This window comes from Equus caballus, chromosome 3, assembly GCF_041296265.1.
Source record: "Equus caballus isolate H_3958 breed thoroughbred chromosome 3, TB-T2T, whole genome shotgun sequence".
Taxonomy (NCBI): Eukaryota; Metazoa; Chordata; class Mammalia; order Perissodactyla; family Equidae; genus Equus; species Equus caballus.
The window spans coordinates 57,386,702-57,405,844 of NC_091686.1; the positions used below are offsets into that span (position 1 = coordinate 57,386,702).

The following is a 19,143-nucleotide window of genomic DNA, read 5'->3' on the forward strand; positions in this document are numbered from 1 at the left end:
GCTTTAGTAACAAATCTTATTTTCTTTACCTAAAAAACTGGGATAATAATGGCTGTCATAGGATTGGAGACAAGGAATAAATTTGGCAATATGTAAAGTATAATATAAATGATAGGCTCATTCTTATTTTAATTTAGGAAGTTCCAGAGAACCTGATTTTGAGACATATTAGATTTTTCCCCCTGCCTGGGCTCAGTTCCTTGAAATCTGTGTAAACCTGTGCAAGTTGTCTAATCTCTCTGTACCTCCTGTAACAAATGAAGGCAGAAAGTGTCTACCTTAGAGGGTCATTGGAAGGATTAATTGACTAAATAATTTGTCGAGCACTTGGAACAGTGCCTGGCTCACAGTAAATGATCAGTAACTGTTAGATATAAAAGTAATAATTAATGCAATAATTATTATTTAAAATATATCTATACATTATCCAAAAAGGAAAAGGATACATGCTTTTGAGATTGTACCCCAAATGTTTGGTAGGCAATTAGTTAGCTACACTTAATTTATAGCTGATACAGACTGAAATGAGACAGAGAAACTAAAATGTGGCGCTGCTCTTTCCCAGGGTCTTAGCATCTCTTCCCAGCTTTCTGCTGGTGAGTTTTAAATGTGCAGCATTGTTTCTGTGTTTGTGACACTTGTATTGCACAGTTGGGTTTCTTCCCTTAGCTGCTTGCTGAGTGGCAACAGATTAAATTATTACTAAATCTACTGTTTTTAAGATCAACCCCGGCTATACGCAGATTGAAGAAGAGCTTGTTCTCTAAGCAGAGGTTTTAAAGATTTGATGTCTTTATGGTGCTAATTGATGTGTCAGGCAAAAGGAATCTTTTCATATGAAGACACTTTTGTAGGGTAACAATATGGAGATGAGAAGGCCTTGATTAAATTATTGGAGATAATTTAAGCAGGACTTGTAGAAAAACTATTAAGTAAAATACCATGCTTCAAAATATAATTCCATCATACTGGAGTTTATTTTTTGGCTTTTTAATCCAATTTGAACCTCTATGATTACCTTATATTTGCAAAAGATAAACTAGTCTACATATTTATAATTATTTAATTATAATTTTAATATAAAATTAGAAAATTATAAAGAATTATACAAATAATCAAAGGAAAGAATTTATTCTACTGTTATTAAAAAAAGCATAAAACATTTACTTGCAAATGAAAGAATAAAAGATGAGGAAGGGAAACTTTTTCCTTTGCCTTAATTTGTTCCCTACAAATAGTATTGATCGTGTTTCTTAGATGATTTGGCATTACTGTAGCTCATACCCCTATTGATGAGGAGCCCACCCCAATCCACACCCTTTCTAAGAAAAGAAACATGGGTGGGTTTGATGGTTGCATCTATGGGACGGGGGTGTGTGACTGTAGGAATAAAATCAGTTACAAATCAAAGAGATCTTTGATCAATGAAATAAATAAATACAGCTCTGTAGGGCCTCCAGGGGGTCATTGGCAATGAGAAAGATTAAATATTGAAAGTAAATGTATAAATATTTCTGTACTTTTGTTATTCTTGTGAGCTTCAGTTTGAAAGTAGCAGAAATCAAAAATCAAATATCTAGAATTGAGATCCCCAGAAAAATTATTAATAAAAATAAAAAGTCTTAAAGTCTCATTTAACTAGCGATTTTTTATAAATACAGTCATGCACCGCATAACAACGTTTTGGTCAATGATGGACTACATATTTGGGGGATAGTCCCATAAGATTTTACCAGATAACCTAGGTGTGTAGTAGGCTATACCATCTAGATTTGTGTAAGTACACTCCGTGATGTTCACGCAACGCGAAATCACCTAATGATGCATTTCTTAGAGCACATCCCTGTTGTTAAGTGATTCATGACTGTATATAAGTAAGTAATATTAATAAATACATAAAAAGTGTATTTATTAAAACATAAAAACACAAGAAAATATTAATGTCTGAGAACATGTGAAAAAATTGATAACTACATTTTAACTGTAGTATAATAAAAATTATGAAAAAATACATAGACAAGACTAGAAGAGAATATCCAATAAGGAGAGTTTTGGCCACTAGATGGTGGGGAAAGTTGGTTTTTCTGGATTTTATGTCTTACGTAATTTCTAAATTTTCCATAATTAACCTGCATTTCCTTAAAAATCAGAAAAATTGATAAATAAAAATTGGTACATTTCCATGGACTCAAACACATTGCCTTTTTCCTAATTTAGCAAGCCAATCTAGATTTGTTCTCTTTAATTTGAAGTTTTATCATATATTTGGAACAAATTGAATATTTTCACTGTAAAACGTTCAGATCAGTTTGGAACTACATTTTCTGAAAAATTTTATGTATTTTTAGAGATTAAAAACTGAATGTCCTTTAGCAATGTAATTAAATGCACTTACTGATTATCACCAGATGATTTTCTTTTTGTGTGCCTGGCAGCTACACTGTACCTGGCACACAGTAGACATTTAGTTATTTTATAAACTTAACTAGATCCCCCCATCAATTTGATTACTACGTCTTGTGGATTCTTTCTCTCACATCTACCCCTTCTTCTGTCTCCTTGAAGCTTCTGCCTGTTCAAGTTTCATCCTCTCTCCCTTCCTCAAAAAGTGACCCCTCACCTCCTTGCCTCCCTCTGGACATTGCTTTATCTCTTTTCCCAGCTCAGAAAAGCTTTTAAATGAGCACTCTCCACCCACTTTAACTTCCTCCCTTTTAAAAACTTTATTCTTTTAAATTTATTTTTAATTATATGAGCAATACATGTACATATTCTCCCCTCCTCAGAGGTAACTACTATTTTCAGTTTGTTGGTTACCTTGCAGACATTTTCTATGCATTTGTATACGTACACAGAGAGGCAGGGAAATGTTTGCTGTTTTAATGGGAAGGGGCAGACTACACAAATGGCATCATGATCTTCAGATCATCCTGCAACTTCTTTTTTCACTGAACAACATGTCCATGTGAGTACATATAGATCCACGTCTTTCTTTTGGACTGCCAAACAAGTCCATGATGCAGTTGTGCCATAGCTCATTTCATTGTTCTATGGAAGGAAATGTAAACTCTTGTGAGAAGTTTTTCCTTCCACAGCCAATGCTACAGCGAACATCCTTCCTGGATGCTCTTCATGAGCATGTGCAATCGTTTCTCTAGGCTGTCTACCTGAAAGCGGACCTGCTGGGTCAGAAGGTATTCACATTTTAATAGATACTGCCCAATTCGCATCTAAAAAATCTGTACCAATTTACGCTCTCACCAACATGAAGGAAATTACCTGGTGTGAGTGGATTGTATACTATCTTTTACTTTTGCAAGTCTGATCAATAAAAAATATTTTCTTCTTCCACTATGCATTTCCCTAATCACTTGAAGTTACCTGACATTTGGAAAGAAGGTGCTAGTTGGTCTTGTTTTCTTAATTTCCTTTCCCTCCAACAAATTTCTTTGCCAAAATGAAAATTTTACTAATTGTTTTTCTCATTCATCGTTTCAGCCAGCCAAGCCAGGGACTTGTTGTCAAAGATGCTAGTGATTGACCCAGCAAAAAGGATATCTGTGGACGACGCCTTACAGCATCCATACATCAATGTGTGGTACGACCCTGCCGAAGTGGAGGCGGTAAGGCACAGGCTTATTTTACTTTCCTTCCACAAAAAAGTCGTAGTAACTGGATGCTTAGTAGTGAAAACTGAAAGAGAATTAGAACCCAAAAGAACACACGAAGGACCTTCATAAAATTCCTAAGTCACAAAATTATTTCCTTCCCTTCTAAAAGTTATTTTCTTCTACCTAGGCTTTAGACGCATTTCTTTTCAGGATTTCCTATGAGAGATGGTGATTTAGTCCAGCAATCCTTAGCTGTCCATGAAACAGTTCCTTTTGTTTTCGTTAAATTGTTGACATCACCAGCATCTCCTCCTTTTGTTTAATTATTAGCCTCTCCTGATGCTAAGTAGCAGAAAACGTCATAGACGACAAGTTGCTTTGCCTCTATTTTCTTGATAAGATGCCTGCCATTAGTAGTGTGGTACTGAGAACATATTGATTGTTGAACTTTCCCAGGCCATTGGTGGCTCTGTGAAACCTTGCATGAATTAGGTGAGAAAAACTGGGTATTCCAAGAAGAACATATTTCAGGTTGATTCTAAATTGACAACCGTGGTAAGGTGTATCTTAAATGCAGACATAGTTTAAGAATCTTCTCAGAAGCATAACTCTTTTTTATTTTTGTACTGTTTTTCTACCACTTAATATCTTCTCTCCAATCACTTTCTTACCTCTTTGCCTTTCTCTTTTTCTCTGTGTGGAGCCATGCAAGGGGTATTGTTGCTGCCCGTGTGTGTTCTCTAGGCCTCCTGATGGAAATGTCCTTTTGTCCATCTTTTAAATGTTACTATCAGCCATGTTACCCTTTCCCCAAAACATCAGAATCTCCTCAACTTCTTAGAATACCTGTGCTAAATGATCTCATTTTCTTTTACATGATACCTTCAAAATACTTTGAATTGGTTCTTAACCTTCTATTTGAAATACTCTGTGTGTTTGTTTTCTTGTGTCCTTCTCTGTCCCCGAGTATTCTTGCTCCAGCATACTTTGGCTCTGCTTCAGCCTCCTCTCCTCTGCTTCAAGCGTGCTTGCCCATGTCAGAGATGCTAGATTCAACTAACATCTTTCTTATCCCTTTGTTTTTCACTGGAGAAATGAGATCTGACCGATGGGAGTGAAGATTAGGTAGAATGAAACTTTGTAGACATATATTTAAAAAGCGACTTTTCATACTAACCCTATCCTTAAGCATTCAAAAATATCAGAGAAGACACTTCTGTGAGAAATGAGTCTCCCAAGCGTGGAAACTGAGGTGGAACAGTCCTTGATGACATTTTCTTAAGATCTGTTCTCTTAAGCAGTTTTACAATGATGTTGAAATTTCAGTTTGCTTTGAATTAATTTTTTGTCACTTGATTTAATTCTTACAAAATAAAATCCCTAAAATTTAATATTTCTGAGTTTAATTATAATACTCTTAAAACTAAAAATCTAATGCTCTTATGAGTAAATTGTAGAATCTTTTCCAGTCTCTTATTCTTGGGAGGTACTTTCTAAGATGTTCTTCAGGTGAAATAAAATAATGAAGTAAGTAAGAGAAAGTATGATTATATGTATGTGAAAATTAAGTATAAGAATTTTTTCCTCTGATGATTTTCAAGAAAGCACTTTAGATTATGTTGATAAAAATTTTAGAGAAACATAAATTGTTTGAAACTGTTTCTCCTCCTTTATTTTGATAGTTCGACTCATGAGGCACATTTATTTTTCTTTACATCTAACGTAATGTGTGTAATCTGTTTTTAATGGATTGTGGCCTAGAGTCTAATTGGAGTCATAAAGTCTGCACTTGTAATTCACTGGTAATTATGTTGCCTATAAAAGAGACAGTTGCTTAGAATCTACAATAATGTATTAATGAATATTATCAATGAGTTTTTAAATTTGTTTCAACATTTTATGAGAAATTCCTTTGAAGGATAGAAAGATGAGATTTAGGGTACTAAAATGGCTAGAACCTGTTCCTCAAACATTTCAATATTGACGTGCTGGGACATGGATCACAACAACACAATTTTAGGAGAAGGATCTGATAGAGCCTGAAAGTCTAGGAGAAGGGTTCAATTAATACACACAAGAGCAAGCACGTATTTAACATCTAGACTGGAACCGTTGGTTATAGAAGGGGAAACGTGTTTTACTTCTGTGTCGTAGTGAATAGGTTGGAATCCTGACCCTGGGACAAGGACAGTTCATGACTCTGTGAAATGTATTATTGAGGTCACAACTAGGAAAGACAGATCCTGAAGATGCTAGAAGCAGTGGCCAACTATGCTTTCTGCAATACCCTTAGAATTAACGCCTTTGTTATTGCGTGTGAACATATATTTAAAGTAAAATGACGTTTCTTTACAGATACATGGCACAGCTGTAATGGAGTGATAGGTTTTCTGCCAGGACCGAGAAGACTGTTTTGCAAAATAAACTTTGGCATGTCTCTATAATCCAAGTAAATGGAAGTATCAAATAATGAGAATTTCCATGATTAGAAGTCATCCAGGAGATCTAAGCTCAAGCAGCTTTCAAGTGACTCACATGATGTTAGAGAGGGAAGGAAATTCAAAGATGAGAGGAAGGAAAAGTAAATTTCATTGGAAGAAAATAGAGGCAAATGGAGAGCGATAAAGGAGAAACTGCAAGAGAACGTAATGTCTTCAGGAAAAGTAGACAGGAGAGTAGAGAAATGCTATGTGTACTAATCTATTAATCATGCTGCAAGCTGTCTTATCGCATGTTTCCAAAAGTACCAGATGAAAAGGGAAGAGCGTATGAACGCTGTCATAACTCTGAGAGAGAAAATTACTCATGTAACCGTGAAGTTGAAACTTTAAAAAATTGACTGTCAAGGTTAATAGTGATCTGTGTAATAGACATCAAGATTTTGAAGTTACAACTGCTCAAATTATTAGCAAGTTCTTGTTCAAATAATGTTCACACCAACAAAATATGTGCCCCAAATAGAGCACAGAGGCCACATTTAACGTCAATGCTGTTTCATGAAACAGTTGGAAGGCATTCTAACTCTGTTTCAGTATTCATAAAGAGGGCGAGGATGTGATACACAAACGCTATTTATTGAGTTGTATGCATTTTCACAGGTATGAAAGGTGGGTTAGGTTTGAATTTCTGTTCTGCCACTTCCTAGCTAGCTTTGGTTAAGTTTCTTTTCTTTTTTTTTTTTTGAGGACGATTAGCCCTGAGCTAACTACTGCCAGTCTTCCCTTTTTTTTTTTGCTGAGGAAGCCTGGCCCTGAGCTAACATCCGTGCCCATCTTCTTCTACTTTATATGTGGGACACCTGCCACAGCATGGCGTGCCAAGTGGTGCCATGTCCACACCTGGGATCTGAACCAGTGAACCCTGGGCCGTCGAGAAGCGGAATGTGCGAACTTAACTGTTGCGCCACTGGGCCGGCCCCTGGTTAAGTTTCTTAACCTTTCTGCAATTCAGTTTTTTAACTAAGAATGAGGAACAGCCATACTTCCTGCACAGTGTTCTTCTGAGAATTTAAGGAGTTCGTGTACATAAAGTGTTCAGTACAGTACCTGGCAGCCAGTAAGGATCGTATAAATTATTATTATTTTCATTATTATTACTATTACTGTTGTGACTTTTACATGCAAAGCTTTACCACCTCTTGATGTTAGGAAAGAGATAGATTTGGTGAAAAAGACCAGCTGACAAGAAACTGCAGAAATATTCTACAACATTTAAAAAAAAATTAATCACTGAGAATGATCTGGTTCCTACAACAACATTTTAAAGTGTTGGTCCTTTTTTTGCTGATGTATACACACCTCTGCCTTGCCGAGGGTAAGAGAATTCAGTGCCACAAGTCTAAACCAAATAAAGATAAATTATATAGTTTGTAAATCCTATTAAAACCACCCTTATGGGGGCTGGCCCCGTGGCCGAGTGGTTAAGTTCGCACTCTCTGCTGCAGGTGGCCCAGTGTTTTGTTGGTTCGAATCCTGGGTGCGGACATGGCACTGCTCATCAAACCATGCTGAGGCGGCGTCCCACATGCCACAACTAGAAGGACCCACAACGAAGAATATACAACTATGTACCGGGGGGCTTTGGGGAGAAAAAGGAAAAAATAAAATCTTTAAAAAAAAAAAACCACCCTTATGAACTAGGGGATATTCAGGGCTGTCTGGGGGAATCAGTTTCAATATCCTCCCTGGGCCCTGTTGGAGGGAAATATGGAAATGACAATCAGTTGCCTTGTTTCTTACCAGATTCTTGAGTTTAGCGACCCTGCTGGGGTGGAGGGTGGCCTTCAGCCTGCAACCCCCAGGAGTAGGGGTCTGGAGTTCCTGTAGGAGCATTTTCGTGAATTGCAAGCTGAGAAGGAGTTGATTAACTATGTCTCAGGGCGTATAAAAGGGGGGCTTAAGGAGAACATGAAATGTGACCATTTTTTAAAACACAGTTTTGTTCCTCACGGAGACTCCAGAGCACTCTGAGAAACTCCTGAGAGCAGGAGCCTTACTAATGTCTTCTGTAATGGTTCTGCATTGCTAGGGGTAGAGGAGATATGCTCAGCCACCGAACCAAAGACATCAAAACCCAAAGTGATCATCATAAAGAAGCTAATTAAAAATGCATGGGGTCAGAGAAGGACATTTCTTTATTCCACAATTAATGACAAAAGGAAGAGTCAGGACCTGACACTGGAATCATCGTCTAAGGAGGGACTAGGTACTAGGGGCCAGGCTCACAGCCAGCAGTCATCAGTCAGACTCACTGTTGTGTTGAAGGCTCTGTCTCAGAGAGGCCCACAGTCGGTCCTAAATGGTCAAAACATTGCTCTGGGAATCTGGACAGAGGGGCAGGTTGGACCAGCCAGGCAGCTGGTATCTAAGAATTTTGTTCTTTAGTGCACTAGCCCTGGGTACTTGAGAACCCAGAGGAGGAGTGACAGGCAGCACAGGACCTTCTGTATGGTAGCCGCGTCAGTTACAAGAGAGAATGCTAGGACAGAGGCTGGAACATGGGGCTCCAGCTGAGGAGTAGACTGAGAGGTTGGCAATGTTTTGGGTGGGAATGTAAGTACACATGCCATCCTTATAGAGACCAAGGGAAAAGCTGTGACTAATCCAGCCAGTATGAGTGGAGCGAGGTGAAAGGGAAGTAAGCCCAGTGCTGAGCTTGTTTATTATTTCTTACCTAATTCCAGATTAATTTGGGAATTGGGACAAGGCTGGGTGGAGAACAGATCCTGAGTTAAACAGCCTGGTCTTCAGATTCCCAGTGAGAATATTACCTGGGAAACAGAGTAACACTTACATGTATTAGTGCTGAAGTTCATTGAAAATAAGCACATGGAAAACATAAGCCCAGAATAGTCAGTAATGTTACACATTTGCTGTTTGTTTATAACATAAGGTAATTAACAGAGTCTTAAATGTTTTACTAATATTATTATTTCCTATTTCATTACTTTAGGGATTATGTTATTTTTTGCCTACAGTAAAAGAATTTATAGGAACAAGCTAACCTGACTATATTAAGCTCTTTCATTGCAAGGCCATCATAGATTTCATGTCCTTTTGAGCAGAGTTACTATCTGACATTATTTTAGTCATCTTCTTGTCTGCTGTTGTATCTTATTGGTCATTACCAAAGAGAACACATGGAAAGGATGAGCAATCATGCAGGAAGTATGCAATATTTTCAATCTTCTTGTGACATAGATGTGTAAATTTTAATGTTATGTGTGTCCGGAAATCTGTTCAAGGTAAAGCTTAAGTGAGAGCTTATTATTGCAGAATAGTTTGGTGCTGCAGTTCAGCAAATATCAACATTCAGGTTTATCAGCTCTACAACTGTGAGCAGCCACAGGGATGCTGGACCAGAAACCAGGATGGGGAGAGTGAAATAGGCAGGGCGTGGGATCAGAAAGCATTGAGAAGAGAATCGGAAGCCTGCGGTCGAAGTAGCACAGGTTCCAGAGCTTGGTCTGAGCAATCCAGAGTGAGAGCTGGCACAGATACGTGGACAAATCGGATAGGGCAGGCGGATAAGACCAGTTCAGGAGAGACATGTGGTCTAAGCTCAGAGGTCTGAGCAGCTGCCACCCTAAAGGGCATTTAAACAGTGGCAAAGCTGAGGATATTTTCCAATTGCAGAGCAAAAGTTAAAATCAGATGCTCTTGGAACAACCCTGAAATTAGCAACAGTGGGATGCCACTACCAACACCAGATAGAGGAGATGGTCTATTGGAGCCCATGGGTCGTTCCCAGTCGGAGCCGGGGTTACAGACACGGAGGAGATACAGCTGCTTCTGGAAAGAGGAACGAGAGGAACGGCCTGGCTTCTCCCCACTCTCTCCATCTCCTAGTAGTGTCTCCCTCCTGTTGGCTGAGACCCACCCTAGGTCAGCTGATAGGTGAGCCTGGGAAATGCAGCCTACGAGGGCCAGCTCGTCGAGACACAGAACAGATAAAGGAAGAGTGAGGATTGTATCTGTGGGCAAATAGGCCCAGGGCTGGTACTCACCTATTCATTCTTTCCTCGTTTGCAGCTCTAAAATCCCTGACTAGGTAAAATTGGAGTAACTAACTGGTCAGGCATACTTAATATGAAGAGAAGACTTTGCCTGTTGGAAGGGTCGCTCAGGGGCCTCACTGGGTAAAAGTGAAGAAAACATTACCCCTAATAACTCCTAATAACTTTTTCATTTCCTCAGGTGTCTTGTGATTTCTTGGCAACCTGATAGTCTTGGCATAAGAGTGTTTCTCATTGGGTTTCCATCTGAATGTGTGTACTTCCTTCCTTTATATGCCGGTGTCACTTTTCCAGTGTTTGTTCTATGGTTGATGGCCTGCAGCTAGCTGAGCCAATGTTGGACGCCATGTCCTTGGGGGAATAAGGGAGCCAGCCATCTGCTTTCCTTTAGGTTGCTTTAATTCTACTCTTCCTGTTGCCAAGTAGGTAAAATACACTAAAAAAGACTTCTATCGTTCTTTCTTCTCACTCACTCTTTCTTATTTCTTCCTTCTTTGTCTTTCCTTCTCTTCTTAACATTTTCTTTTTTTTATCCAGCCCCTACAAAGCTGTTCACAGAGGTTTTGATGATTTGTTAACAGTTTAATATTTATTCATTCATTCTATAAATATTTATTGAACCCAAACTGTGTGTCCAACACTGACCTAGCTGCTGGTGAGTCAGCAGCAAATTTAAAAACAAAAAACAAGTTCTCTGCTTTCATTGATCCTCGTGCGTTTTTATTCAGTTAATAGCTAATGGAAATTTTTATTGACTGGGAATCTTACAACATCATCTTTGAACATAAATTATCTGTCTTATTTGCTATTTAACTTGTTTAGTGTAAAATTTTCTGAATGTTAAGAAGAATCTGTAATAACTTGTTCATCTCAATGTTAATCAGTTATAACTAAATTGCAATGACTATCTTCCAATCTTTAACCTGATGTGCATCAATTGCTTGAAGATATTTAACAAATTATGTTATATATTTAACACAGTGTGATCATCTATCTCTAGCCGTGATTTTTAAAAACCTATTTGGCTTTGAATATAAATCAATGTCTTGACCAGGTTTTAGTAACTGAAACGCGTAGATTACTATTGAATAATCAAAGAATCCTGAAGTTGATATACTAAGTAATGGGAAGACTTCATTTATAGTTTAAAGGTTCATCTATAAATATATTGACTATTTGGGGCCTTCAAAGAAAATTCAAGTGGTTAAGGGTGATGATGTGGAGTTATTCTCCTTTTCTACTTCTAATTCTCTTAAATCTATTTTTATAGTAAAGGCTAATAACATTTGCTTATGAATACCATGTGTTAACTTGCTCTGTTAAACCGACTTCATGAATGAGTTATTGTTTGTATTGTCTTCATTAACTACGACTTAGCCCATTGTCTTCCCCTGAATTCTCTTGAGTCCATAATAAGTTCCTAAGGCAATGTGGTAAAGAATAGGCTTCTAAATATATTCAATTTTAAATGCATTAAATACATTCTGCCAGACTCAGAATGTGTAAATTTAGGAATAAGCAGAAACATTAAGTAGCATGCATATGAATTCGATGCGTCTACTGTTCAAACAGTTCGTCAGGAATTGTCCATTTTTGGCAATAAGCCACTGAAGAAAATGTGTGTGCTTGCTTCAGATACTTTACAATCTCTTTATTAAATCGGTGAATCTGAGTTTAACACGGTTGTGTTAAAAGAGAAGTATCCAGAAGAGATGATTTAAATGAGTTATAAATGAAAACAGCTCTCTGTATAGGCCGTATCTGTCCCATTGGGAGGAAAGGAGATTAAAGTCTTTATACCTGACATTTCCCTTTGGTGACTAACATCCAAAGGTGAAGGCATGTCCTCAAGATAGCTTCTGAATAAGAAATCAATCTGAAATTCTGAAACTACTGTTTCCGTTTCCTGATTTCCCCCATGGGATACAGACACATGCTTAAAACAGTGAAGAGATGTTATTTTTGTTTGTGTCTAGTGTGCCTGAGAAGAAAGCCAGTTTGGATGTGAAGTTTATAATATAAAATTTAATAGTAACTCTCAAGCTGTAGAAAGGACCTTTTAAATATTTAAGTAAACATAACCTGCAACACTTGAGTTACTTGAGAATTTTTTTGTAGTAACCTGAAAATTTTTATTCAGGAAGAAAAATTCTATTTCACCAAAATAATAAGATAACTAGTTTCTCTTAATGTATAATAAGTAAAAAGCCTCCCTTGCTTTTCATTAAAACAAGAAAGACTTCCTGGTGCTTTGTCCCTGTGTATGACCCAGGATTTATTAGTGATATTACTGGTTTGCTTCTTGAGCTATATAGGTACACTCATTTCAAATATGTAAAAAAAGAAATCCTCTTCATTTTTCTTTTTATCATGTTTTTACCCCACCCAGGATTTAAATTTGGAAAACTTATACAGAGTTTTTCTTTTATCTTTGCAACTAGACATATCACTGTATATGATAAAGCAGTCAGTTGAGTTTTCTCGGGAAAGTCCTACGTGGAAGTTTTATAAAGGGAATTATTCTCAGAAAGATTTCTCAGGTTGTTTCTAGCATTTTAAGAATATCAAACAAAAATGATATGTAAATTCTCTTAAATATTTTCACAGGTAGGACAAACTACCCCATTTCAGAGTCAGGAGAAGAATAATTAACAATGGTATCTGAAATATTTAACATTAGTGATTTAATTTCCATAGTATGTTATAGCATTCATTATGTGTTTTCAATATGAAAGTCAGTCTAAATATTTCCTGAGTGCCCGTCACTGGTCTGGTCCATAATCTGTGTGCAGGTCACAGGTGACCTTTTTTTTAAAGAGTTGGAATGATGAAGAGGTTACTGAGTGACGTTGTAAGGTGAAACATCGTTATTCTCTTCTTTGCGTTCTAAAATTGCCATCATTTAAATTCTGTTTTTCAGACTAAATGTTCCTATGAATTCTTTTAAATATGATTTGTTCTACTCACACAGAGTTAATAAAGCGGCTGAACCGCTCTCTCAGCTGTTCCCTCCATCTGTCCTGACACAAGGACTACCTCTTTGAGTCTTATGATTTCTTATTATTGCGGCATGCATCACGCTGTGAAAAAGCTATGCGACACCCTGGCAGGCTTAATTTAAGAAATAGTTTAGTGCCATCTATCTGTCATGGAAGACCCTTTTAGTGTGGAGTTGAACTCAAGTAGGTTTGTTATACTCAGAACATAGACATATTTAGAGAGAAGTAGGAAGAAACATGAGCTACAATGGGTATGCATTTGATTCACTCCAATTACGTGTTTAATTATAGAAAGAGCAATTCATATTTTGTGATTCTCATTTGCTTGGCGAAAGTTAAATTAATGTCTCTAATTCCTAATATCTGCCATTTGTGGAGTCCTGAGTTTCCATCTGTTCATGCTGATGTATGCTTTCAGCAGCAAAATGTGAGCAATTTACTAATTGCCTTCCAGAGAAAATATAACTTCCATTACATTTCACATGCCCAGTGCCTCAGCTGTTAAAGTGAAGATGTCTTTTGAATCACATTGGGGTTGTTTTGATGCCATGTATTATGTTGGTGGGAGCTTGTCAAAATGTTTGCTGTAGATAGATTTAGCCACCTGCTTTTAGTGGCCCCTCTCCCCACATGACTCCTAAGAAGAATATGTACTTCACTCAAACACTAATTCATTTGTCGCTAATTTTAGCAAATTATTCTACTGAAGAAAAGCATTCTTCTTGATTTCAAATCATTGGGATATTCAGAATCCACTGAACAGATAAGGTTCTCGAATGTCAAAGCTGGAGTAGTTATTAATAGTTCCTTCTCAGGAAATACCTGTTTTGCTGACTGGTAGAGTCTGTGCTCAAGCTTTTCTTTTCGTATATTACCTTGAGCCCTTTAGACAGTGCATATTGATAATATCTTGAATAGACCACAGGAGGAGAATTCTTTTAAAAAGCTGGGGAGGGAACAGAAATTATTTTTCTAGAACATTCCACATCTGGTGCTCTCTGAAAGGCTGAGTTATAATGTCCTGTCAGGCTCTTCTAAATCTATGATGTTTTTTCTTCTCTTCTAGTTGACTTCCTAGGTATTGTGAGATCCACCTACTTAACTCAAAGGAGTTGGCAATTGTGAGAGTATATTTTATTTTCTTAATATTTTCATCCTGGAAAGAAAGAGATTATCCAATTGCGGCATCTGCCTAGGATCCAGTAGTGTAATACCCATAAAGAGATAAGCAACGAAGTCAATGTGGGAACTTGTAAGGTGTTCTGGCAATGAAAACTTACCAAATTTTACAGTGAGAGGAAAAAGAAAAAGAGGGGAAAAGAATAAAAGTGAGTCTGAAGAGAGAACCTCTGTTAGCTTTGCCTTGAGATAAGTAGAGGTCAGAAAAATGGCTAATCTCTGGGAAACATACCTTATTTGGTCATTTGCATTCCTGCCTTGTGTGCCTGCCTGAAATGTTGCTAACATAATCAAACTAGACTGTTCCCTCCCCACAATTTTTTTTGTCTGTCGTAAAAGAATCTCCTCTCAACTATTGTGTGCATAAGTCCAAGGGCAACTGTAAGGCACTCCTACCCATTCTCCTATCTTCTGAGTGTTTTCAGTATAGAACCTTTACTGATAAAGAAACTGATACTGCTCTGCAGAAGTGGTGATGTTTTCTGCAAGGCCCACATGTTCATAATTATATGTAAATCTTGTAATTTAAAGGCCACCTCCGTTCTATCCCCAGCAGTAATACTTATTTGGTGGGTAGACCTGTTTAAGTTTCTAAATCTGCTCTGTTTGCTACTTAAAATGTTTTTCTTTGCTCCATCTTTACCAGATTTGATGAGGTTTAATTACAAGTTGAACTTTTTTCTTTTTAATATTAGCCCTTAACTAACATCTGCTGCCAATCCTCCTCTTTTTTGCTGAGGAAGATTGGCGCTAAGCCAACATCTGTCCTCATCTTCCTCTAATTTTTAAATGTGGGATGCCTGCCACAGCATGGCTTGATAAGCGGTGTGTAGGTCCGTGCCTAGGATCCAAACTGGTGTACCTCACGCCGTGGAAGTGGAGCACACGAACCCAACCGCTACACTATGCTACCGGCTGGGCCCCATGTGTTGAACTTTTTAATAGTATGTTCTCTTTTTGTTAAGATCCCAAAATATGTACATGCCCATCCTGCACAATTCAATGTAAGGAATGCTTGTTGCATCCATGTGCCATGTTGATCACTGTACCAGAGCTAAAGATGCACAGATGAGGGAGATGTTTCCCTGCCCTTCAGAGGTCACAGCCTGGCACTGAGCTTGCTTATCCTGGGATTCATTTACCCCTGGAGATTCCCTGGATAGGCTTCTGAAAGCTTGTGAAAATCATTCCATGATTATATGCCTATAATTATAAATGTACATCTTCCTAGGGATATAGCTCATGGGCTGTTTGAGATTTTCGGAGCTTTTACCTCCCAATTTAATTCTTAGTATTTTTAAAAGCACCAGTATGGCGGACAAAGTTTTGGTTGAGGGGGCTACAAAAATAGGGATAATTTACCATTAAAATCTCAGCTTATTTCCTTGAGGTAATTTTTTATTTGTATGAAAAGGCTCTTTCATCTGTAAAGGTCCTACTTTTTTTGGGAAAGGGATATAAGGGAAAGTGACAGAAAATATAAAGCATTATGCTTTCAATTTTCATTATTATGATTTTTAAAATTTATTGAAAGTAAGAAAAAGTTTCCTGTGGTTTTGGCAAGTTAAAAATGGCATTTCTTCAAGAAATGGAGATTAACAGCCAAAGTCTAATTTTCAAGTAGCCAGCTCATTTCTTGTGCTATGAAGCTTTCAAGGGTTTGGTTGGCAGCTTGGTTCATAGATCTCCATTGGCATTGTTCGGCAATTGACATCAGAGTGCAGGAGAATGACAGGTCCAACTTCCATCATATCTTCCCTCCACTTTGTTTCTCCTAATTACGGACATACTTCCTTTGCGCTATCCATTTTTCTCTGCCACATTTGTCTCCGAAGATTTTTGTTTGTTTCTTTGTCCATTTTCTGAGAAGGTGGTTATGTTGTGTATTGCAACGTTAAAGTGAAACAAACAAGTGAACAGCAAAAACACATAAAAAAGCCTAATTTAATTTCTTCACTATGCAGGGGGAACATAGTGTTGAATTAATCAACCATCTTGTTTCAGAAATCGTGCTTAGAGTTGGTTATGCTATCAAGGTTAGGAGGTAAATTGAGAAATTTCACATTCTAGGAGAGAAGGGAAAAATAATTAGAAAATATAATCCTTAATGATGCTGAAAATGAATATGTGTGGTCATGTGAAAACAGACAGTTATTAAATCTGTAGGATTTATTTTGGCTTTTTTTAGCCCCAAATGAAAACTCTAGAGATAAACTCAGCATGTCATCAGAACTGTACTAAAACTGCACTGAAAGTTTGAGAACCTGCCGAATCAGAAAAAGGGTAGGCAGGAAGCATTCTTGAGTGCTAAATCATGGTAACCTTCAGATTCAGGGAAAAGGCTGGATCTGAACATTTTCTTCCCAAGTGTAGAACCATTTCTTAGGCCCTAGGGCATCCATTATATGTGAGGAAAAGCTAGAATGGATTCACCCAACGATGAGACAGAATATTGAAAAGGTTACACTCCCTTTTTATAAGTCTATTAAAGGTTTATGGTCTTTCACAGAGTATGTGCTATAATAAAATTATTATGTCCCTTTCTAATGGCAAGACAGTCGTAAGAATGATAGAAACCACTTCCATAACTTGCTGCCTGTTTAATATGAGACTCATAGGGTCATTTGTGGAATATTGGCCCACAATATGTTGTAAAAGAATGGAATTTATTGTTTATGAAAAATACTTTTAATTGATAACCAAAAGAAATTCCTCACAGTTTCTAATTCCAGGGAGAATCTGATTTCCATCTTTATGTGCTTTTTGAAAACTGAACTCCTTTCATGCTCCTCTGAAAGAAGTGAGAGAGAAAATAGCCATGCCTCAGACACTTTTTCTGAAAATATCTTATCTAAGATGTTTGTTATTTTGGACTAAGTTCTGCAGAAAGCACTTTTGATGACTTTGTTTCATGACATATGCACCAGAATGCTGTTTTCCAAGTACAGCAATCTGTCACCACTTCCTTTTCTGAAGCAGGCTTACTCATGTTTCCTGCTCCATTGCCTTGTGACTCCAGGTAAATCCAAAGAAAAGTTCATTCCTAGCCAGAATTCTTATCCATACACTCACAGAGAAGTTCTTGAGTGATGAGTAGTTGCCCCACAAATGGAAGGCTTAGCAACAATCTAAGCAAAAACCTTGGCTTGCCATGAGTTAATTTATAATATTGTGGCATATAATCTAGTTTCCTCAGACCAAGGGGTCCTGCGCAATGGGAGAAATCAAAGAGCTACAGAGCATGGAGATCAAAGTCATGATGCATGGAAATAGTAGAGCACAGTGGAAGCCACTCAGGGTCCGCAACTAGAAGACCTGGACTCAAGACCCCATCCTACCTTGGACAGGTCTACTTTGTTCACTCCTTAAATTTTTATTGAGCTTCAATTACGCATGGCCATTGAGGATTCATTAATTATAATAATAAAAAGACCTGGTTCCTGTTATTTAGTAGCTTATAGTATAGTAAGATTGTTAGACAATTAAACGAGAAATTATAACCACTCTGGTAAATTCTATGAAAAGGGAAACACAGGTGCTACAGAAGCCAAAGGAACAATGTCTGACCCATCTTTTAGCAGACGGAAGAGGCTTTCAGGAGGAAGAACAGTCTTAAATGGGACCAAAAGGATGGGCAAGAGTTAGCCAAATCAAAGGGAGATGGAAGAGTGGGATCTTCCAGACAAAAGTAGCGGCCTGCCCAAAGGCCAGGAGAGGAGAGACCTTCCTGGGGTCACCTGAGGAACCGCGAGGTAATTCAGTGCCCAGGGAAGAGAGTGGTGAGAAATGTACTCAGAGACCAGGTCAGAAAGCACCTCTAAGTCCTTTCCAGGGTGTACCCATGCTGAAGGCAGCGGCGGGGGGGGGCGCCTGCAGGAATACTCAGAGATATGTGTTTTAGATTGACCATTCTTTCTGACTGGCCGGATGATGAATATGAGGAGAAAGACCAGTTAGGAAGCCAGTGAAGTAGTTGAGATAAGAGATTCTGATAAAATTAACTTCAATGACAGTGGGGATGAAAGCAGAATGACAGCTTCAGATATGTTTTTGGTGGTGTAATTGCCACAAGTAATCTTCACCTATGAAATGTCCTATCTAACAGTGTTTTAAGAGATATTATACGTGAAAGTCCTCAATAAACTTTGAAAACACATGACGTTACTAAAGAGAGACTTTTGAGCTCACAGATGTAATTGAAATAGTTTAAACCTAACAGCTTTAACCTGTATGACATAAAGGAAATGAAAATGTCATTTATTTCTATCTTATTAACAAAAAGCTCCCTTAAAATTATTTTCTTTTTAAATTAATTCTTAGAATATTTCACTATGAAGAAAAAGGCATGCTCTATTTCTTAAAAATTTACTATATGATACATATTAATTAAATGGAAAAAATAGAGGTGATGGTAATACCTTTATTAGTATATAGTTCTCTGTGATTGTGTTTGCAAAGAGGAACCCTGTGATTCTCAACCTTTTGTCTTCCACGCGTACCTGAGAAACATAGTCGTCAACTCGTGATGGTCATCAACTCATCAACACTCATTAAGGCAATGATTCTCGATGAGATGTGTGGGATGTGTAAGATTCTTGTGGGCAAAGTATTCATTGGAAATAATTCCTCACCTTGAGATGATTCTGTTCCCCACCCAATCACCACTGCCCCCCGACCAGAGCACCCTGTCCCCACCACACAGAACCTTAGAAATTATTGCTCTAGAAGTAATGTGGGGACAAGTGTTTTATCTCATTCATTTGCATCATCTGTATAACTACATGTTCCTAGCACACTGTAGGTCCTCAGAATAATTAAGTGAGTTAATTAAATGTTTTAA

At 37.7% G+C, this 19,143-nt stretch overlaps 1 protein-coding gene across 47 annotated transcripts in view; it reads left to right on the forward strand.

The window, feature by feature from the left end:
- Nucleotides 1-19,143, forward strand: part of MAPK10 (mitogen-activated protein kinase 10) — a 302,212-nt gene that overhangs the window by 252,390 nt on the left and 30,679 nt on the right. For all 47 annotated transcript variants that reach the window (XM_070263536.1, XM_023637781.2, XM_070263547.1 and 44 more), the window contains one exon: nt 3,499-3,623. In XM_070263536.1, coding sequence (XP_070119637.1) covers nt 3,499-3,623 — 125 coding nt within the window. The remainder of the gene's footprint in view (nt 1-3,498; nt 3,624-19,143) is intronic.